This window comes from Apostichopus japonicus, chromosome 19 (assembly GCF_037975245.1).
Source record: "Apostichopus japonicus isolate 1M-3 chromosome 19, ASM3797524v1, whole genome shotgun sequence".
In the NCBI taxonomy this organism is placed as follows: Eukaryota; Metazoa; Echinodermata; class Holothuroidea; order Aspidochirotida; family Stichopodidae; genus Apostichopus; species Apostichopus japonicus.
Window position 1 is genome coordinate 18,512,529 of NC_092579.1, and position 23,108 is coordinate 18,535,636.

The 23,108-nt window shown below is 37.3% G+C and overlaps 2 protein-coding genes and 1 pseudogene across 5 annotated transcripts; all 3 read left to right on the top strand.

Annotated features, from left to right (window-relative positions):
- Window positions 1-2,298: 2,298 nt before the first annotated feature.
- Window positions 2,299-9,724, top strand: LOC139960334 (uncharacterized). 2 transcript variants are annotated; one of them, XM_071958634.1, is made up of 3 exons: window positions 2,299-3,094; window positions 4,143-4,300; window positions 6,641-9,724. In XM_071958634.1, exon 3 carries the CDS (start codon window positions 6,743-6,745, stop codon window positions 8,147-8,149), a length of 1,407 nt encoding a protein of 468 aa, XP_071814735.1. In that variant the 5' UTR covers window positions 2,299-3,094; window positions 4,143-4,300; window positions 6,641-6,742; the 3' UTR covers window positions 8,150-9,724. The 2 variants fall into 2 exon arrangements, with proteins under 2 accessions (XP_071814735.1, XP_071814734.1); XM_071958633.1 differs by lacking the exon at window positions 4,143-4,300.
- Window positions 9,725-14,843: 5,119 nt separating this feature from the next.
- On the top strand, window positions 14,844-21,927 carry LOC139960615 (4-galactosyl-N-acetylglucosaminide 3-alpha-L-fucosyltransferase FUT6-like). 3 transcript variants are annotated; one of them, XR_011790575.1, is made up of 2 exons: window positions 14,844-16,490; window positions 17,188-18,383. XR_011790575.1 is itself a non-coding variant. In XM_071959096.1 (2 exons), exon 2 carries the CDS (start codon window positions 19,358-19,360, stop codon window positions 20,696-20,698), a length of 1,341 nt encoding a protein of 446 aa, XP_071815197.1. In that variant the 5' UTR covers window positions 14,870-16,490; window positions 19,254-19,357; the 3' UTR covers window positions 20,699-21,927. The 3 variants fall into 3 exon arrangements, 2 of the variants coding, with proteins under 2 accessions (XP_071815197.1, XP_071815196.1); XM_071959096.1 differs by lacking the exon at window positions 17,188-18,383 and adding an exon at window positions 19,254-21,927 and having other exon boundaries at window positions 14,870-16,490; XM_071959095.1 differs by lacking the exons at window positions 14,844-16,490; window positions 17,188-18,383 and adding exons at window positions 18,516-18,668; window positions 19,254-21,927.
- An 828-nt stretch (window positions 21,928-22,755) lies between these two features.
- Window positions 22,756-22,856, top strand: LOC139960732 (U2 spliceosomal RNA; annotated as a pseudogene).
- Window positions 22,857-23,108: the final 252 nt, after the last annotated feature.

Here is a 23,108-nt window from a genome sequence, read left to right on the forward strand (position 1 = left end):
TGTAGGCCTAATAACCGATGCTTGCTTATATGATGTTGATATTAACATGTTGAACGCGCGCGGAGCGCGCGAAAAATTTGGGTTTTTTTCGGGCAAGTCGGACAGTTTTGAGGCTGTTCATCCTGGAACGCCATTTTCATGCTCACTGATATGATGTGATATCTGCTGTTTGCTTTACAAATTCGAACAGGCGCGTAGCTAGGAATTTGCCAAGGAAGAGGTGATGCCTGTAGGCAAAGTATCTACGCGTTGCGCCACCATAAGTTGGCGCGAAGCGTACAAGAACAGTTTGGCCGAAAATCCCTACCAGAACGCTGGAAATGGCACTACCCAGGACCATTTTTTGGCGCGAAGCGTCCAAGCAAATTTTGGCCGAAAATGCCTCCCAGATCGCTGGAAATGACACTTCCCAGGCCTTGTAAGTTGCATCTGAGCACTTTCAATTTTGAAATTACTAGCAATATCATTAAAAAATATATGCTGAAGGGGGGGGCGGTCGCCCCCTTCCCGAAATGCGTCATGTTCCCCGACGACACGGTCGAGTTCGAGACCAGCCACAGTTGGTTTCATAGCACAATTCTACAATTGTTTATGGCGTATATACACACACACGCGTTATGGTAGACCATATATAATATATATATATAGATCATGAGTGAGAGAGGAAAAATGGAAACGTCAAAAATGGAGTTGCCGGTGTAAGGAGTAGGGTGAGGCATACGCCCCTTCCGAAATCCTTGATCAGTCACTAGCTACCCTGTGTATATAATAGGGATCAGCGCTGTAATGATGTCACTGTTCCTCTTTCTCTTCCCGGTGTCTAGGCGTTTTCCTTTTCTCACTCTTTTTTCCTTTTTCTCTCCTTCTTCTTTTTCTTTTCCCTTCCTTCCTCTCCTTCTCCTCTTTTTTCCCCTCTTTTTTTCTTTTTTCTTCTCTTTTTTTCTCTCTTTTTTTTCTTACCCAGGGGGCGCGCGCCCCCAACGCCCCCCTGGATACGCACCTGATATATATATGCTATACTAAACTCATTCTAGTGAGCCAATCCCATTCCTCAAAATCAGCGGTAAAAAAGTCATTAACTTTTTATATAGTGAATTTCACTCTTAACTCAAGGGTGGTTCTCACTCTTTCTAGAGTGACAAAGCCCACTCTTTTAGAGTGAAAAGATCACTCTATAAAGCAGTGAACATTCTCACTCTTTTAAAAGGGTGAATTTCACTCGTCATGGAGTAATCACTCACTACACTCTCAGAAAGAGTAAAAATTCACTCCATAAGAGTGAAAATTCACTCAGTTTGTTTTTAGAGTGCATACAACTGCCACATCCTTGACGTATGATTAAAACTTATAAGAAATGCAGATCGTGATAACGTGTAAGTATATAAGTGAAGTCTAATATATAGGATTCCATCATTCCAGGGATTTGGTCTTATTCAAGTTTAGCTTAAATTTTCGGCTTCCGCGCAATTATACTCACGAAAACTTGACGTTTCTGGAAAAAAACACAGTCAATATTGTTGGACACAAAATGTTCTGAAATTGATTTAAATTGTTACGAACTCATATATTACAGAAAACCATTAAGCTGTTGTAACCACATAGACATTTCGTCCCCGTTTTCGCGTAGTGGCGAACGTTCACTTTTGGCGAAATTGAGTTAAATATTGTTCTTACCTATTTCGAGGGTGAAGAATCGGTTGAACCGGGTTAGAAGTTTAAAACCAAGGGCGGCGGAACCGGGGGGGGGCACAGGGGGCACGTGCCCCCCACTTTTCCTCAGGATAAAAATGTGCCCCTTTTCTACATAAAAAATTGTACTCCTGATCACCTTATTAGGTCAGCGATATTTCAGTAAGAGATCTAATCCTAATTTAGAAGTATTAATGAATTTCTGTGGGTCAAACTCAAATGTTTACTACCACAAGGCTTCTAACATTCTGGTGAGTGCCATTAGGCATATTCTATGTGTCAAAAAAATCCTAATACATTCCAAAAATACATTGCTATATTACATTGTGACTTTGTAATAAGCAGAAGCCATTTATAGCCTACTATGAATAATGAGTTTAGTTTTAATATCCCATAACCTACCCTATCCTTTCGTATTTTGACATGTTTCATTTGCTTTCATGCATGTATCGATCGCGTGTGTATGGACTTGGACTTTATAACGATTTCACCTCATTTTGTCTCGAAAGAAAACTTGTTCCTTGTTTCCAATGTGCACATTGGATATTGCAGTGCTATAGTATGCATTTTTTCCTTGAGGGGGGGGGGGCAGTGGCGGAGCGTCCATACAGTCAGAGGGCGGATGCCCACCTGACGGACTCAAAATGACTGCTGGCGCCCTTTTCAGCTTTTTACCACTTTTTACTTATTCGCGATTATTTACTATTTTATTGCGCTCTCAAATACCTATTGACATTTGTCACATTTTGTTGGTGTAATTTTCTGACAAAATGGCGATGACACCTATTTATTCTTCGTTTATCTGCAAATTAGCAAGGCCTGGAAAGGGTCATTTCCGGCAATCTAGGGAGTATCTTTACTCAAAAAATTTTCTGTACGCTCCGCGCCAACCTGTGGTGGCGCTCCGCTTAGATAGTGTCGAAAGCGCCCCCTGCCTACAGACCATTCTCGCCCCCTGACCATTACCCCAAGCTCCGCCACTGAGGGGGGGGGGGACGTTGTTGGAGTGATGTGTATACGCAAATAAGATAATACAATAAGAGTTATAAAGGGTACTAAATATCAGGCTGCATCAGTCCAATCGAATTTCTGCAAAGTGCCCTTCGACGTCGGTGCCCCCAGATTAAAAGTGCTTCCGCCGCCCTTGTTTAAAACTGTCTATTTTTTCGTTTTTTCTGACTCATTTTTGACGAATGTCCACCTAAGACCCACTCTCGTTTTTACATACTGACGAATACTTTAGTCATCATTACAACCACTCAGTAACACTATTTGTCTAAGGTCCATGCATTTTTGCATATCGACGAATATTACCCTTTGGAACAAGCCGAACAAAACACAACCATGTCATACTGACTTGAGAACCAACTAACTGCCATTGGAAAACACCCAAGATTATGGGAAGGTAATATCTTTATTAGTTCACCTCGTCATTTAATTGATTAATAATGTATTCATACACGAAATGAAAACAGAATGAGGTGTGGGTCAACAATAGCCTAGTGTCAGGATTGCAGTACATTCTATGCTTGTATCTGTTGCGCGAGTAGCTATAGACAGTAGACTGGAGTAACGCTATTTATCTCTACTGAATCGGTGTAACAGTGTGACTGTCGGTACATTTAATTAGAGCTGTGTACGTGTAAATGAGGAAACAGGTGGTGTAAGTCACTGACGGACATTGATGACAATGGGTGTAACTCGTATAAAAATGATGAATAAATCACCATTCTTAGAGCCATTCTTAGAGTTAGCCTAACCATACCTTAGGATTAAACGGAAGGAATCCCAAACCATCATAATGAACTTATATCACCAAGATCCTTGTGATGAACTTATCCCTAAAATATCTAAGTCCACTTATTGCACGGTACGGGAGTAAATTGGTTTTTTAAAAGTCGTGGCATGGAGCTATTTTTTGCCAATGTGTAATGTCACAGTGCCACTTTGGATGGTGGGGGTGGGGGGGGGGCGATATAATGTAATCTTTTGGTGTCCTGTCTCCTTTTCAATGTGAATGTAAACAGTTCAATAAACAAATACCAGTTTTATGACAAATTAAAACATGCAAACGCCAGCTCATTTCCACTTAAGACTTCCTCCAGTCTTCAATTTCATGTATAAATAAACGTTGAAAATGTAACATCTCCCTAAAGAAGTACGGTTTCTCTTAGCTGTTGGCGGCTTTGCTCATCACGAGCATTACTCTAGCCTAACTTAAAACTACCCTTTTCTAGCTAAGTAATACCTAGTTACATAATTGAAGGTCACATACTTTTACATGAAACTTTGGAAGGTACTAGCATAGTTTATACTTAAGTATAGTTACTTTGCTACAAAGGACGAGGAGGGGGGGGGGGCGTTTAGACCGAATTACTAGAAAATCTGTATAGCAACCTTTAATACTGTCTTGCCAAATCAATTAATGAAGGATCTTTTACGATTTATCAAAGAAACATGGCTTATTCATTGGCTGACACAATTTCTACAAGGATGGCCCAGACAAGTAAGGTTGGATAAAGGGTTATAACCCTTTGTATACTGTACGGTACTAAAAAGTCTCTTGCACAAATCGAGCAGAAATCTAAGAAATCCACACAAAATACCGAACGTAAGTTTACAGCAACTCATTTATTTACCGTGCTGCTTTAAACATTCCATTCGAGCATTTAGAATGTTTGTTTTAGTCTGTTTGTTATATCGTTTTATGTAATAACTTTTGTATTAAGAGATGTATTTTATATGATATCCTATCATCTTGACATTTTCTCCCGTTTTATATTAGTTACTCTTGGACTGTTTTGTTTGGTATCCTATCATCTTAAAAAAAAAAACTTTTATATGAGTTATTCTTCTTGTTGAGGTATTATATGACTCCTCTCTATAAATTTTATATGTATACTGGAAGGAAATAAAAAGAAGGAACAGCATACTATAGTACAACTTGGAAACACTTGAACAATGGCACAGTTATTTCCTTCTTTAAATCTGAGGATTCACACGAGGTTGGGTTGGATATTATGAATGTGCCTGTGAGCGTAAGAATTTTTTTATATGTATACTGGAAGGAAATATAAAGAAGGAACAACATACTATAGTACAACTTGGAAACACTTGAACAATGGCACAGTCGTTGGGTTGGATATTATGAGTGTGCATGTGAGCGTAATAAAATTTCACATTCCGTTTAAGGGGATAGTATAGTGGAATAGCTTCCCAAAGCGTTTGAAGGATATTATATATATATATATATATATATATATATATATATATATATATATATATATATATATATATATATATATATATGGAATAGCTTCCATATATATATATATATATATATATGGAATAGCTTCCGATACTTAGAAACTATCGTCAGAGACATTTCACGTAATACACTAACTTGAAAATGAATTGCACACAATTTTCCGTAGTCTGTGTGCTTTATAAGAGTTCCAACTTAACAGATTACGCCACTGGAACTATTATTTTTGCAACTGCATGTGTTCACATTTCATCATATACCTTGTCTATTTTATACATTATAGAAAATGGTGGGGGTTCTTTAAAATAAATAGGACCAATATATCACACTTTCAGCAGCCGGCTCTCCTTGCCCTCCCTACCTCAACATCTCTCTCTATCCGCCCTATATAGATATATATATATACATATATATATATATATATATATATGTATATATATATATATATATATATATATATATATATATATATATATATATATATATATATATATATATATATATATATATATATATATATATATATATATTCAGTTTGTACAAGTGAAGAGAAAATACAAACATTAAACTTGTAACGATCGTGTAGCACATTTTTAGCTCATACCAGCATGCTGGTGTGAGCTATTGTTACAGTGCAGCGTCTATCACTCTATCACTCTATCCGTCAACAATTGGTAAAATCGCTCCCACTCGCACAATGCTTGATGGAATTTCATGAAACTTGGACACAAGTACCATTGGGTAAAGGGCCATCAGATATGGCCCGAAATTTGGGATGAATTTGAGATCAAAGATCAACTAGGGGTCTTTTGTGGCCCGGGCCGCGGCCCTATATTTTCAAATTGCTCCTGTTCGTACAGTGTATGGCCAGTTATAATGAAACTTGGTCACAACGTTCCTCGGGATGAGAGTTACGAGGGGTGTTCGGAAAATTGAGGTCAAATGTCATTTAAGGGGTCATCGGGGGTCATTCTTTGTAATATTTTCAAATATCTCAATCTCCTCAAGATTTTGATGGATCATATTCAAAGTTGAACTGATGATTGTTGGATTGTGTATGAATAAGGTGATGCCTAATAATTTTTGGTCAAAAGTTAATTAATTACAATTAATCCCCATTGTTTAAAAAAATCTGAGCCTTCACCTTTTTGCCAAAGCTCCTTTAATTTGTCTCCCAGTCTCTGCAGTGTTTGTTTACATTTGTGGTTAAGCTCTGCAGAGGCTGTTAGTGGAATTAAAGCAGGACTGGGAGTTGTTATTAACTGTTGAACTGTAAGCGTGAGAGCCCTACAGCCAATCAGCACTTGCCGATTCTTAGAAGTCTTTGAGCCTAAGGTATGTAGGGAGCCAGCCAAAATTTTGGCAAGGAGTGCTTCAGGTCTGCTCAGGTAGAGGGGAGAAAGTTTAATAGGGTAGGTCAGTGGTATTGTTTGAGGGAGTGGGTAAAATAGGATTTAAAGGGGGAAAATAGGAATTATAGCCAGTGGTGTGGCCAGGATTTTGCTAACGGAGGGGGGGGGGGGTTATCCCTCATGGGCCCAAAATTCGAGGAATCTGAAAAATGGCCTGAAATTTGGTGGGCCATAAAGTTTTGTGGGCCCTACATTTTTAAGCTCGAAAAGGTATGAGCTTCTGCACCATTGGTGCTCTAGTTCTTAATGTTTCGCTCTCCTTGCTTCTTTTCAGCATACTGGGAGTAAGGTTACATAAACCTATTTGATCTTTGGTGGAGGCGCCTGTGGTGTCAATCTTTTTCATCTTCGGTGGAGGTAGATAGAGTATGTCACTATGGCTATCAGAGCAGAAAAGATCCTCTTTAATATTTTAGTTATGGTGGTGATGGTCTTTATAATGACAGTAATACTAAACTGGAGTTTTCATATCCATATATTTCAACTATATCGGGAGAGAAAACGACTCGTTGGAAGCGACTTTGAGTTTAGGCATTGGAATGCATTTAGCAAGCTCACTCATATCAATATCACTACACTAGAAGAAGAGCAAACTTTTTGGAATCGTTCGTCTTTTCAAAATAAAGTAGACCCCCCAAGTGTATTCAAGGATACTATAACTGCCGCCATATTTTCTTGTAATCCCTATTGGGTAACTGGCAGAGGACATGTGTTTCCGCAAAGTTTCGAATGTCCGCATACAGATAAAAGAATTACTTTTACTGCATCAATAGTAGACGAAAGCGCTATCAAAGATGTCGATGTGGTCATATTTGCTGCTGGTGTAAACAACACTGTCTGGGAGAAAGCTATGGCTGTCCGCACACCTCATCAAGTGTGGGTTTATAGCACTGAGGAGAGCGCTATACATTCTCCACACGTGAGAGAAATATGGAAGGAAGGGAGGAGCATGGGGCGCTTGTTGGGATTCAATGGATACAAATTCAACATGTCCTTCAGTTACCATTCTAAATCTGAAGTCGTAGCTCCGTTTGGGGAGTACATTCCATTCAAAGAGAAACCAACCACGAATATGGCAAATAGAACTGCGAAACGGCGAGCGGAGAAGATGGTCGCTTGGGTTAGCAGTCACTGTTATCCAGCTTGGAACAGAACAACTTTCGTTCATGATCTTGCCAAACTTATTCCTGTAGATACCTATGGAGCTTGTGGCACAAATGAACATTTACCTCGTAATAAGAATACCGCATTATTTCTTCGAAATTACAAATTTTACATTGCTTTTGAAAACAGCTGTTGCTCGGATTACATTACTGAGAAGTTTTGGCAGGCTTTGGCGGAGTTTGAGCTGGTACCAATTGTGGTTGGAGCTTCGAAGGAGGACTATCAGCGAGTCGCTCCACCAAATTCCTTTATTTACGCTGACGACTTCGACTCTGTTAGAGAGTTGGCAAGATATATTCGTAAAGTCGCTACCAATACAACTCTCTACAACCAATATCATCATTGGAGGCAGATGGGTAAAGCAGTGCTTTATACGAATTCTCGAGTTTATCCATTTTCGTCGACCGAAGGAGCATGCGCACTTCTAAATTTCTTAGAAGAGAATGCTTGGAAGGGGAATCAGCCATTAAGAATGCGCATTGATCCCTTTGGACCAGATTGGTTAGGCAGTTGTGGTTTGTGTGGTAAACATGAATGGATGACTACATATGAACGTAATACAGTCAACCAACGTAATACAGTAAACCTTTCAACCAAAGTAACTAAACGTACATTCTAAGGAAAGCGATCTCCTCAAAACCAGAGATTTGGTGGTTGATAACAGACAATTAAGTATCTTTTTTAGAGGGAGGATTGTCTCTGGCAATGTTCGGGGGTTTACTTGGGATGGGGGTGTACTTAACATACTCAATTAAAGCACAGAGAGGAGGGGGTAGGGGGCTACGTTATCGCCTGAAAGTTCAGCTTTAGGGCTACTAGTTTTTGTTATATAATATTAATATTAATGACACCAATGATTACATCATTCGATTCGATTATACATTTCTATGTTTATAGGTTTCTTCTATAAAGATAACGGATTTGTAGACCAGTGCAATGACTGCATACCTCTGTATCTGTATCCGTTATCATTGCACTATCTTAATCTATGTGTTGCCAAATTACAAATGAGGTTAATTAATCTTCCTGGACTGGTTCGTATCTATAAATGTAGGTAGCTTACAGTAGATATCTACTGATTGCTAGAGAGCTGGCACCATTAGAGCCAGTCTGTCCAATATGAAAATCGCAAGCGTTGTTTGCTTTAGATCGCAGAGGATTAAAACGATTGGTTGGAGTCCACTTCTGTCATTAATTTTACCACAACACATTTCTACATTGTCACATTCTGCTAATAAGAACAAAGGAAATGAATTTTAACAACAATAATAAAAATAGGGCAGTAAACGATTGACCAATCTTAGCTTAAATTCTAACAAATTTAAGTCAAAGCCACTTACCCAAAAATGTGTGTGTGTGTGGGGGGGGGGGCATTATCCAATAATTATTTTTGAAAATTTTAGAAATAATGAGCGAATGAATAATACGTACCCATCTAGACTTTACAATTCTCACCCTTTTCTTAATGAACAAACATATATAGTTAATATAGTAGCTGGAATTCTGATCAGATCAGTTTGGGCTTTGACTTGTATTCCGATTGCGTAGAGTTTATCTTTCTGTTGTTTGTTAATTAGTTCTTCTTAATTTATTTATGATTTTGCTCCTTTGGTATTAATGATGTGTTTAGTAATCTTGTTTGATTTTGCTGCTATAAGATCACATTGGAAATAAAATGTGGGTAATATATGTACACATTTCTTTGTGTAAACAAAGTATTCATGTCCTTTTGTTTCCTTTGTGTGGAAGCAAGTAATTTTAAGTGAATTTTTCTGTGGAAAAAGTACAACCGCTGGAAATATGTTTTTAGGGAGACGGTTCAATCAGATCTTACCTGTAGCTAATTATACTCTACGTTGATTTTACTACGACGTTTGACATTGAACATAAGTAATTAGCAGTTGACTTAAACCAAGTTTCAGAATTTTCTCATTTTTACAACTCTATACATATTATTCTCCATTTATCCATGTGTACCGTCGATCGTGTTTTATGTTCTAGAGTTCAAATTCGCATCTTTTATTGTTGTTTTTCTTATTTCAGAGTGTCACCTGCTGTGCATATTTCTTCAAGTTGTTTATCCATATTACCATAATGTAATATAAACAAATGTAACGCAAAATTGGTGTAATAATTATGCAGGTCTCATATTAAAGCCTGCTTAGAAATAATAAACATTCAGGTTATGATTTTATCACTTGGCTTAAAGTTTGCAGCCATTTTGTTTTCAAAATATTATACATTCTGTTCATTGTTTAAAACTAAAATTTGATATGCTCACATAATACATTGCTGTTAACTAACACAAATCCAAATATAATCAATACTACAAAGATGCTTTCAAATTCACTGATTGTTGCACTGATCGTTCACAATGAAGAAATCAAAAGAACCATAAAAAAAGAAAACCTTTCTCTGCAAGAAATGTGCCTTATAATGACATGATCCATTACAAAGACGGAAATATACCAGTATCAATTCTTTGAACATTTTAAAACAATTTTCAATCTTCCAGAGTTTGATAGTTTGAAGAGGACTTGGTAACACGGTAAAATTGGACGTTCACTAAAACTATATCATTTATGTAAACGTGTTATATCCAAGGACATGTTATCGAGCCATCCCGCCCGCTTTGCATAGTGCATTATATGTCAAATGTATGTATTCTGTATACAACTGTATATATCACTCAATAGGCTACAGTTGAATCTGTGAGGGTTATCAATCGAAGCATGGAGGTCTGTTTTTACCTCCATGAATGATCGAAGTCGACTGAAGTTACTGTCATTAACACTGCGTTGTCGCTCGTTTGAATTGACTGGTAAAGGGGAGGACAGGAGAAGGAAGGACAAGGAAGGGGAATGAGGAGAGGACATAACGAGGATATCTAAAGTGATCAGGGAGTGGGGGCAAGAATTGAGATGGCTTTAATCAATATAAAGATTTCAGTAACAACAGAAGTGAAGTTTTGGCAACGAGATGTATTTTTCTGTGTAGGAATCGAGATTGGGGACTGGGGTACACCAGTCCAAAAAGTTCTTAAGCCAGTACTGAGCGTGAGTAGAGGTGGCCAGTTTATCAATCCACGGGTAGTGAGGACGTTATCTCACCATATAAATCATCTCAAGGAAGAAAAGAATCTGAAGCAAACGTTATGGGACTCCCATTCACCATTGGTGTCATTGTCTGGTGCATGGAATTGTATTCCAGCCTACGGGATTTCAAACATTTATTAAGGTGAGGCAGATGGTTTTATGTATTTAGACAGAGAGATGTACTATAAGGACTATCATATCACCCATACATTGGAATCAATGCTTTCATGTCTTTCTTTGCCAGAACTGTGTACATATACATTGATGTATGTATTTACATATAATACTGTATGCCAATCATCAGTAACCAGAGCATGCCCATAGTCACTGGGCAAGTTCCGGTTCTGCGAATTAACGTTCTCGAGCATGTGCAGTTTAAAACATTCAATATTCATAAGGTATATCGTGCAATATATATGAATAATTGATATGCTTCACTCTCTGTGCACCTAGTGATTGTCTATGAAACGCCATGCAGGGAGTAATCAACTCTATTTTGTTGCTTTTTTGTGTTTGTTTTTCTCACTTGTACCGGCATGGAGCTATAGCTCCATGCTTGTAATAACCTGCAGGAGCCGTGCTTTTACAGGACTTTATAAAGGGTGTGTAGACTCGGCGCGCAAAAGAAACGTCTAATAATGGTCATTTGACCATGGAGCTATAATAGCTCTATGATTTGACCTAGTTTCAAATGAGTGTTAAACACCACCATCGACTCCAGAAAATACACACACAGCTTGCTACCGTCGGTAATTAGACACTAGTGTATACAGTCATTACATACAGCTGCGGTCAATACCCACAGCACAGCTACGAAACGATGCATCGAATGCGATGGATATCTCAGGTCCAGCTAAAGATAACAAGGTATCACGTTTCATAACTGTCTGCATTTTGTAGCGACACGAACACAACGTCACTTGCAAGCAGCAGAAAGTTAACTTTTTCAGATGGCCGCGTGCGGTTTGGGTGAGTCCTCAATGCCTATAAGGCTATAGTGCCTAGGCTGGCGGGCCATCTGTCTCAAATCGTAGGGAATCGACTTATACCGATTTAAATAGACATATACCAATTTCCTTCAACTTAGACCAGATTCCAGCAGCTTAAATTGACTTCTACCGATTTAAATCGAGATATTCCAGTTTAATTCTACATATCATCGATTTAAATCGACATAGGCCTATACAAATTTAAATCGATGATAAGTAAAAAAAATCGGTATATGTCAATTTAAATCGACATATACCAGTTTAAATCGATGATTTATGTCGAATTAATTCGGTATATGTCAATTTTAATCGACATATACCAATTTAATTCGACTGATACCAGTTTGAATCGACATATACCGATTTAAATCGACATATACCAATTTAAATTGATGATATGTCAAATTAAATAGGATGTCAAGTTTTAATCGACATATACCAATGGTATTCGACTTATACCAGTGTAAATCGACATATACCGATTTAAATCGACATATACCAATTTAAATCGATGATATGTCAAATATATCGGTATATGTCAATTTAAATCGACATCTACCAGTTTAAATCGATGATATGTCGAATTAAATCGGTAGAAGTCAATTTCCTTGGACCAGTTTCTAGCAACTCAAATTGACATAAACCTATTTAAATCGACATATCATCGATTGAGCTCATTAACATATTCCAAATCCCGATTTCGGTGATGATTGACATGTGGAGATACATCACGTGTAGTCACCTGACTATAAAACGCCATGCCGGGAGGCAAGTTTTTTTTTTTTTAGGTTCGTACCATTGTGTATATTGAATAGCCAATCACAGCCAAGTTCATTTTGACGTCATCAAATATGCACGTGTCACTCGCTCTAAAGCAGTAAGATTTGTAAACAATGTCAATCTGATGCTGTATGAGCATTGTGACTTCGAATCTCACATCTGCCGAAAATTTTTGTTGTTGTCATTAGCTCGTTTTTATCTTTTATTTTCTCCCAAACCAAGCATTTTTTTGTTCAGAAATCTTTTTCATTTCTTCGCATTTTTATAACTTCCCAAGTGCAACCTTTACTGTGAACTCAATCAATCGGTGAACAGTATCAGCAGAGCCAATGAGTGCACACTGATGCATGAAATGTTTTTCTCAAGGTTGTCGGTGTGCAGTGTTTGAAGGTGTGAATATGCAATGCTTTTTTTTTTGTTTTTTTTGGCAAGCACGAGACTGGTGTCGGCGAGGTGTATTTACTTTCAATTGTGCTGTACCCACTTCTGCAATACAACTCTACTACCAGTGAAAATTACTTTTTTGGCTTTCAGCACACTGTGTGTGTTGTGTATGTTTATTGCGACTGCATATATGCATTGCGATTGTGTTTGTTCATCGTTGCTGCATATGTAGGTCTCGCACCACATTGTTCCATTGACTTACACACTAAACTCGTCACTTTCAAGACATGCCAAGCAAAGATAGAAGTTTTCAACTGGTATATCCTACCCACCACATGATAGCTGAGATCTTGGCCTATCATGGCACTTGCAAACCGTTTATACTTTGAGCTAGAAGAGGAGAAAGTTTAGCATACTGAATCCCCACCCTTCCATCTGCCCGCTCGGAGTAATATCAACATTTGACCAATGCTTTTCTAAAGTGGTTGTTATCACCTTCGATACTCCCTATTCTCACACCATCTGTACTTTAATCTATGCTCTTTCACATAAAGGCAGAACAAACAATGATGGTTACTAATAATATGCTTAAACAAGCATTACGATAAGTAATTTAACCTCTTTTTCCGGAAGCAGGTCACTTCGCCCAACAACCATGTCGCCCAACTGCCATGTCGCCCAACCTTAGCATTTCGCCCAACCAGCCTGGTCATTTCGCCCAACCAGCCTGGTCATTTCGCCCAACCAGCCTGGTCATTTCGCCCAACCTTGATTAAATATGATACTTTAGTAAGGAAACGTTCGGGAGTTGTTAACGTTACGGGATACGAACCGAATATTAAGGAAACTTGAAGTCGTGGTTAAATTGATTACATATGTGATTAAATATGTAGTTACATAGATACAGTGGTTACATTGATTAAATATAGTACTTCAATATTACGGACGGGTTTTATATTTTATTTTATTTTTCAATTTAATAAGGAAACGTTCGGGAATTGTTAGTCGATAGGATTGATCAGTGTTTTAGGGGTTAGGTTTGATAGGTTTTTTTATGGAGACCGATTCCCCTTTGTTTGTATAAAATTAAATTAACACTATGTACAACTAGATAAACACCTAACTGCTGTGAACAATACCCTTGATTAATGCCTGGCGGACTTGATAAACGCTTGACCGAAGTCATCAAGCAGAACAATAGCGGTGGATTAATAAACCAAATTGAACTAGTGAAATAATAATAATAATAATTTATTCTTATATAGCGCTTTACATCAAAAGAATGATCTAAAAGCAGCTTCACAGAAACGCATAAAATAATACAACTTAAAAAAATATTACAGCTTTAAAATATTACAGTCTAAAAATATTGCATCCTAAGAATTACAGAAATAAATAACTTAACAATAATAGAATAGGTGATATTATTCCACACCGATTCCCCTTTGTTTGTGTAATAAAATAACTTCCATTGTATGCGTAACCGCCTAAAGTAGTGTAATCCTCCCATTATACCCGAAATAACTGCTCAGACTCCAATCGATATCGAGCGGACCTCACTTTATTTACTTACCACGAAGTAACATAACCTAAAATCAATCAAATTGAACTAGTGAAATAGAAAAAGTAATATTATTCTGACTGAATATTAGTAAAAAAAAAGGTTGGGCGAAATGACCATGCAGGTTGGGCGAAATGACAAGGCTGGTTGGGCGAAATGACAAGGCTGGTTGGTCGAAATGACCAGGCTGGTTGGGCGAAATGACCAGGCTGGTTGGGCGAAATGGCAGTTGGGCGAAGTGACCAGAAAGATTTTCTCCGAAAGTTAACCTTTCGAGCGGATTAACCTTTCGAGCGGATGAACACTACTCTAATTGTGGTGGGGTACCTGTAAAGCGATTTATTGATTTATGTATAAGTCCGACAGAGTCATCCTAAGTCAACAGGATAAAACAATGGCAACTTTGCACCTACCTTATACTCAAGAATTTAATCATGTTGGTAACCCATTCTGAGTTGGACAAACCCCTTGATACTAGTTAAGGCCAAAGTCATTTGACGTCATATGGCTCCAACGTAATGTGAAAACGCTGTGGCCACCATACTTAAGGAAATTTTACATTTGACAAGTCTCCTATGCTTCCATGAGAAGGTGTCATTTTGAGTAAAATGTATTAACTGTTGTGAAAGGTCAAAATTCATCAAGGTTCAACAAAGAAATCATAAACAAAACTTTTTCATGAGATCGTACTATAGGATAAAATTAGTTTATAACCTGATTAAAATTTACAGTTGTTACTGTAATCTCTGCATGTGTAAATCGGTTGACATAGTGTATCTTCGTTTGGCCTCACGACAGTTACAGAATTGCTCGATGTATTCTAATTGGCAGATCCGTGTTTGACACGGATCCCACCGTACCCCTTATATATCAATGTTAGAAATAATAATTATATTGGATCTGTTTCATTAAAGAAATATAAATAATTTGACAGCGTCAAGTCAAATCTCTAATAGCACTGTATTTAACTCCACCTGAACTTTGAACATGAACTTTGAACAAGTTGTAGCGAAGCTGTTTTTCTCCTCAGCGACAGCTAATATATACATATTACGTGACACATAATAGTATAAAGTAAAGCACATTTCATGTTTCTCATTACCGTACATACTTCAGGAGGGAAAAATGTCATGATACGTCGATAGAATTTCATGTCAGAGCTTATAATCGGTTGTATATTTGTATATGAGACGTACGGCAGGCTGCTAAGATAAACGATGCGATGCTTGCGACTATAATCTCTTTTTCCAAGACCAATTTCAAAACGTCAGGCCTAAAATTTTGTTCTTTACTTCCATAGTAATACGACTATATTGCAGGAGAAATATCACGTTTTAGACAAAACGGCCATATCATTGACGAATGTCACGATATGTGTGACTCACCGCGGACAATATCAGTTGTTATCAAAATTTGGATACTTCGCAAACCTGATACAGGTATTAACGATTATCTATGATAATCTTCATCACACAATAACCATTTGATAATGTAATAGAAAAGGGCTGTAATTAAAGGGAGAAACGCATCTAGAGAAGAACAATTAAGTTAAAGGAAAACTTCCCTCCAATTATTACATCTCCGCTTCTAGTCAGACGGGGATTTTTAATTTTATATTCGTTACCGTTACCGTTTCTCTTGCAGCTGATTCGGAAACACTTCAACTTATTTGAAACAAACAGCTCGAAGCGCTTCCTTAATACCGTTATCAGTTAGAAGATGTAAGCATAATATACTGCTGCATGAGAGTACAATTATTATCCCGATCACTTCTACTAGGAGTGTGACGTTCATTGGACCAGGGAGTTGTTATGGAAATTAACGAAGACCTTTCTAGGTCAAGTGTTATTCAAACTGTGTCATTTGACAAGACGGCCACAGTATTGCCGATTATTCTTTTATTCGTAATGAGTTGGAAATCCAGAACAGTGAAAAAACTTCCAGCCTCCACCGGGATTCGAACTCGGGCCTCCCGCTTTATTTGCGGACACCCTAACCACTAGGCTATGGACGCTGATTGTATGTCCAGTGGTTCGAAACCGGTAAGGAAGATCGTAATTTCACTGTCGGCGTGTGTCACCTGTATCGAAAAATCCTAGTACTGTTTTGGTGAAATATTTGTTACAACAGCTAAATGGTTTTCTGCAGTATGTGAGTTATTAACAGTTTACATTTTGTGAAATTAAAAATAAACTTAATTGAATAAACCCAAATCACTTTAACTTACACGTCATCGCGATCTGCTTTTTCATAAAAGTTTTAAAGTTTTTGTTGACAAGCAATTAATTAAATCCATTTTAGTGTGTATCGCAATAACATTTTCATATGCGACATAAGTCAAATATCCACTTCCTAACCATCCACATCCTCTTCCTATAACCAAAGTCTGCTTTCGTAGCAGGTTCATTAAAAGTTCCAAAAAAGGTCCAAGAAAGGTCCGTTTGACCTACGACTTATCAATTCGTGTATGAATATTCTGTTGTAATTATGAGCAGGAAATAGAGGCTTTTCTTTCGCAACTTGACGATGCTATACAGCATGATTACGTTCCCATATATTAATCAGTCACATTTATTTTATTCCCTTTGTATGTCTTTGATATCTTGTTAACTCAATTTATTCATAAAGGCCTTTTAATTACCCGAAGGAAATTTCACGGTTGCCTATTTCCGGCAATTTGAAACAAGTAGATTTTGTATGCATTCATCGAAAACAAGTGTGAATTATTTTCCTTAGTTCTTGATGTTATTGCCAATACGCATAATCACACCGCAATGGGATTTTGGTTTGCTTTGATGGAACGAATCAGGGTATGGAAGGTGAGCTGGTTTCTTATTCTTCTTTTCAGCGGACAAAGTGCTATGCAAGCTGAAAAAGACAAACTTATAATGCCAAATCCATACTCTATAGCATGTAGCGTTTTAACCAAAAGAACAGTAAAGCAGGACAGGACAGAACGGAACGGAACAGGAACAAACATAACACTCACAAACAACAAACCGCATGGAAGTTTCTACTGTATAATGTTTTAATACATATATATATATACTGAAACTTCACAATTCAAGCTATATATATGGAACTGTACGTTGTTATGAAGTTTTGTATCAAATGACTTCACAATATTTACCAAAATCAACACCAAATGTTGTGTTTAAAAGCAGTTCTGGTGTGGAATAACTCCCGGGTGGTCTCTCATTAATTATGTGTTTGTTTGAATATTCTTCAAAATAGCAATTGGAAATTGTTTATGGTTTAAGCTGACAGTGGTATATAGAGAACGATCCAATGGTCAATTCAGAATTAATATAGCATTATGACGTATATAACCAATGACCTTTCAGAGCAACAACGAACATTCTGTACGAACGGAAATATATACACAAGTAAAATTACATATAAATTAAAACGTATGGGATACAATAATTCAATTTACCTCTGCAAACAACATTCCCCAAATCAGAATTGTAGAAATTCGTATTCCTGTTGGAAAATATGACCTACATTTTAATGTTCAACTTTTTTTTCAACCTAGTGTTGAGTATACACGGAACCATGATAACCTGACAAGTATGTACAAAGTCCTATACTAAGAATATAATTCAATTCATTTCAACTTTATTTCAACTATTTCTCACAGTATAAACAAGACCACGTGACCATATATACCGTATAGTTATCATACAAAGAATGACCAATACAATATATAGATATTTACAGAATGGTTGAAGAGATTCTTTGGAAAGCTATTATATGTGATACCATGTGAGGACTTTTCTTGTAAAAAGAAGAAGGCAGGGAGAACCTGGAATTAGTAATTGGATTGTTACAACAATTGACAATTCTGATTCTATCTCCGGAATATTAAAGTTTCTACTCAATCCACAAAGGTTATCAAGAAGATATACGACAATAATTTGCGTTGTATACCACGACCCTGGGAAATAAATGCACCAGGCTTGTGTATTCTTATTTCAAGGGCACATACAATGGTTGCGTTTCAACCTGCAGTAAGATTTCACGTTAAAATATACTTTCCCCACATTGTACTCTCTATATTCAAATATTGTTGTTTTTAATTGTTTCAGCTACTTTTATATATAGACATATTCTTTCTACGGAAAGAGCGCATGTGGTATTAATCTGACAGATTTGAGGACTAATAACCCCACTCCCACCTCCCCCAAATACAAAATTAGTTATTAACGTGTCTGGCATATCGTTTGGACTTTGGAGAGTTCCGTGACCGACGTTATGGGCACATATGAAACTCATAACGATCGTGTATCACGTTATTTTGAATATTTCGCTGTCCGTACTCCTTTAAAGGTATGTTGAAGCTTAATACTCTTTCAGTATATCTTTTATTATATTAAATATTGTATATCATCTATCACATAAGCCAACGGTCCTATCTGAGCTAGACTGTTGTGCTTTATTCCACAATACCCCGCTACTCGTATTCTAATCTCGCTCCGGTATTGACTCCAGGATATAGGCCAAGTCCCACGCAAAGACTTTTCACGTAACGATACTTTCATACGTAATGGATAGCCTACTTTTATAGCACGATAACGGTAATCACCGAGACGTGTGTGAGTATTCTGACAAACGTGTAATAAACGTGTAATAATTAAGCGTGGCATTGATTGTGGTCATATTGGTTTTCTCTAAACCTCTCTAAGGGAAGTTAAGAAATAGCTTAATGGTAGTCTAGTATTGCTGTCCAGTGGATATATATGTAGAGTCTTCAGTGATGCATACCAGTTATTTGAGCGTCTGATGAGTTACAATTAAACGAAATCAGTTCTAATTCAGTCTGTACAAATGATCGAAGGGAAAATACACACATTAAACTCATAACGATCGTGTAGCACATTTCCGTAATGTTCGGCTCTCCTTACTTCTTTTCAGCATACTGAGAGTAAGGTCACATAAACCTATTTGATCTTTGTTGGAGGCGGCTGTGGTGTCAATCTATTTCATCTTTCGGTGGAGGTAGAAAAAGGTATATCAATATGGTTATCAAAGCAGTCAAGATCCTCTTTAATATTTTAGTTATGATGGTGATGGTCTTTATAATGACAGTAATACTAAACTGGAGATTATTTGAACTACATCGCGAGAGAAAACAACCCGTTGAAAGGAATGCATTTAGCAAGCTTACTCACATCAATATTACGACACTAGAAGAAGAACAAACTTTTTGGAATCGTTCGTCTTTTCAAAATAAAGTAGACCCCCAAAGTGTTATCAATGATACTTTATCTGCCGCCATATTTTCTTGTAATTCCTATTGGGTAACTGGCAGAAATCAGTTTCCGAGAACTTTCGAATGTCCGCATACAGATAAAAGAATATCTTTTACTGCATCAATAGAAGATGAAAGCGCTATCAAAGATGTAGATGTGGTCATATTTGCTGCTGATGTAAACAGCACTGTCTGGGAGAAAGCTATGGCTGTCCGCACACCTCATCAAGTGTGGGTTTACAGCACTTCTGAGAGCGCTAAGCACTCTCCATACGTGAGAGAAATATTGAAGGAGGGCAAGGGCGGGATACGCTTCTTGGGATTCAATGGATACAAATTCAACATGTCCTTCAGTTACCATTCTAAATCTGAAGTCGTAGCTCCGTTTGGGGAATACATTCCATCCAAAGAGAAACTAACCACGAATATGGCAAATATAAATGCGAAACGGCGAGCGAAGAAGATGGTCGCTTGGGTTAGCAGTCACTGTTATCCAGCTTGGAATAGAACAACTTTCGTTCATGATCTTGCCAAACTGGTCCCTGTAGATACCTATGGAGCTTGTGGCACAAAGGCACACTTACCTCATGATAAACATACCGTATTATTGCTTCAAAAATACAAATTTTACATTGCTTTTGAAAACAATTGTTGCTCGGATTACATTACTGAGAAGTTTTGGAAGGCTTTGGCGATGTTAAAGCTGGTACCAATTGTGGTTGGAGCTTCGAAGGAGGACTATCAGCGAGTCGCTCCACCACATTCCTTTATTTACGCTGACGACTTCGACTCTGTAAGAGAGTTGGCAAGATATATTCGTAAAGTCGCAACAAATAAAACTTTGTACAACCAATATCATCATTGGAGGCAGATGGGTAAAGCAGTGCTTTATACGAGTTCTCGAGTTAATCCATTTTCGTCGACCGAAGGAGCATGCGCACTTTTAAATTTCTTAGAAGAGAATGCTTGGAAGGGGCATCAGTCGTTAAGAATGCGCATTGATCCCTTTGGACCAGATTGGTTAGGCAGTTGTGGTTTGTGTGGTAAACATGAATGGATGACTACATATGAACGTAATACAGTCACCGAAACCTTTGAACCAATGTAACGAATAGTTTATTCTAAGGAAAGCGATTTCCTCAACACCAGAGACTTGGTGGTTGATAACAGACAATTAAGTATCTTTTTTAGAGTGAGGTTTGTCTCTGGCAATGTTCGGGGGTTTTCTTGAGATGGGGGTGTACTTAACTTACTCAATTAAAGCACATAGAGGAGTGGGAAAGGGGGCTACGTTTTCGCCTGAAAGTTCAGCTTTAGGGCTACTAGTTTTTGTTATATAATATTAATGACACCAACTTATGATTACATCATTCGATTCGATTATACAATTCTATGTTTAAAGGTTTCTTCTGTAAAGATAACGGATTTGTAGAGCAGTACAATGACTGCATACACTCTGTATCTGTATCCTTTTATTACAGCACTATCTTAATCTATGTGTTGCCAAATTACAAATGAGGTTAATTAATCTTCCTGGACTGGTTCGTATCTATAAATGTAGGTAGCTTACAGGAGGTATCAACTTCTTGCTAGAGAGCTGGCACCATTATAGCCAGTCTGTCCAATATGAAAATGCAAGCATTGTTTGCTTTACATCGCAGAGGATTAAAACGATTGGTTGGAGTCCACCTCTGTCATTAATTTTACCACAACACAATTCCACATTGTCACATTCTGCTAAGAAGAACAAAGGAAATGAATTTAACAACAATGATAAAAAAGGGCAGTAAACGATTGACCAATCTTAGCTTAAATTCTAACAAATTTAAGTCAAAGCCACTTACCCCAAAATGTGTGTGGGTGTGTGTGTTGGGGGGGGGGGCATTATCCAATAACTATTTTTGCAAATTTTAGAAAATAATTAGCGAATGAGAGATTGTATACTATCGAAAAATTCTACAAACTTTATACTAAATTTGAAAAGTTACTACAAACCTATACATGTTTCGAAAAATGTTCAGACTGAAATGTGTAGTGATAAGCGTAAATGATACGTACTCATCTAGATTTGAAAATTCTCATCTTTTTTTATGAACAAACATATATATTTAATATCGGAGCTGGAATTCTGATCAGATCAGTTTGGGCTTTGACTTGTATTCCGATTGCGTAGAGTTTATCTTTCTGTTGTTTGTTAATTAGTTCTTCTTAATATATTTATTATTTTGCTCCTTCGTATTTGATGTGTTTAGTAATCTTGTTTGATTTTGCTGCTATAAGATCACATTGGAAATAAAATGTGGGTAATATATGTACACATTTCTTTGTGTAAACAAAGTATTCATGTACAGTCCTTTTGTTTCCTTTGTGTGGAAGCAAGTAATTTTAAGTGAATTTTACTGTGGAAAAAGTACACGCTGGAAATATGTTTTTAGGGAGACGGTTCAATCAGATCCTACTGTAGCAAATTATACTCTACGTTGATTTACTACGACTTTGAATATAAGTAATTTAAATCGACATATACAAATTTAAATCGATGATAAGTAAAATAAATCGGTATATGTCAATTTAAATCGACATTTACCAGTTTAAATCGATGATATGTCGAATTAAATCGGTATATGTCAATTTTAATCGACATATACCAATTTAATTCGACTTATACCAGTTTAAATCGACATATACCGATTTTAAATCGACATATAGCACTTTAGATCGATGATATGTAAAATAATTCAGTATATGTCAATTTAAATCGACATCTACTAGTTTAAATCGATGATATGTCTAATTAAATCGGTAGAAGTCAATTTCCGTGAACTTATACCAGTTTCTAGCAACTCAAATTGACATAAACCTATTTAAATCGACATATCATCGATTTAGCTCATTAACATATTCCAAATCCCGATTTCGCTTATGATTGACATGTGTAGATATACATCACGTGTAGTCAGCTGTCACGGTGAACAGTCTCAGCAGAGTCTATGATTGCAAACTGATGCATGAAATGTTTTTTTCACAAGGTTGTCGGTGTGCAGTGTTTGAAGGTGTGAATATAATATGCAATGTTTGTTTTTTTACAAGCACGAGACAGGTGTCGGCGAGGTGTAGTTAGTTTTAATTGTGCTGTATCCACTTTACAGCACAGTAGTCACTGCAATCGCTCAGTCTCGGCCTTTTGGCTAAGATCATGTGTAGTATCTGTTCTTTTCGAGGGGAATGGTGATGCACACCTGACGATGATCACACAGTCACAGTCCCGATGCAAGGGGACTGGGGTTAGAAGCGGATCAGTCGTTCAGTAGTTTGGTTTTCGTGCCCAGGTTCTTTCCTTGGCGACTTTTTCTTAAAAAGTATCTCTGTATAAATCAGTTGACATAGTGTAAAACGGTCGATTTTGTTGATGGCAATGTAAATGGACTTATTTGAAAATTCATACTCAATTTTGAAGGCGACTTCCCCGCTGTCTACTAGATTGAGTTTGGCCTCATGACACTTTCATAATTGCTCGA

Bases quoted from the DNA above. Each gene is read 5' to 3' on its own strand.
- LOC139960334 (XM_071958634.1), top strand. From the start codon at position 6,743: ATGGCTATCAGAGCAGAAAAGATCCTCTTTAATATTTTAGTTATGGTG.
- LOC139960615 (XM_071959096.1), top strand. From the start codon at position 19,358: ATGGTTATCAAAGCAGTCAAGATCCTCTTTAATATTTTAGTTATGATG.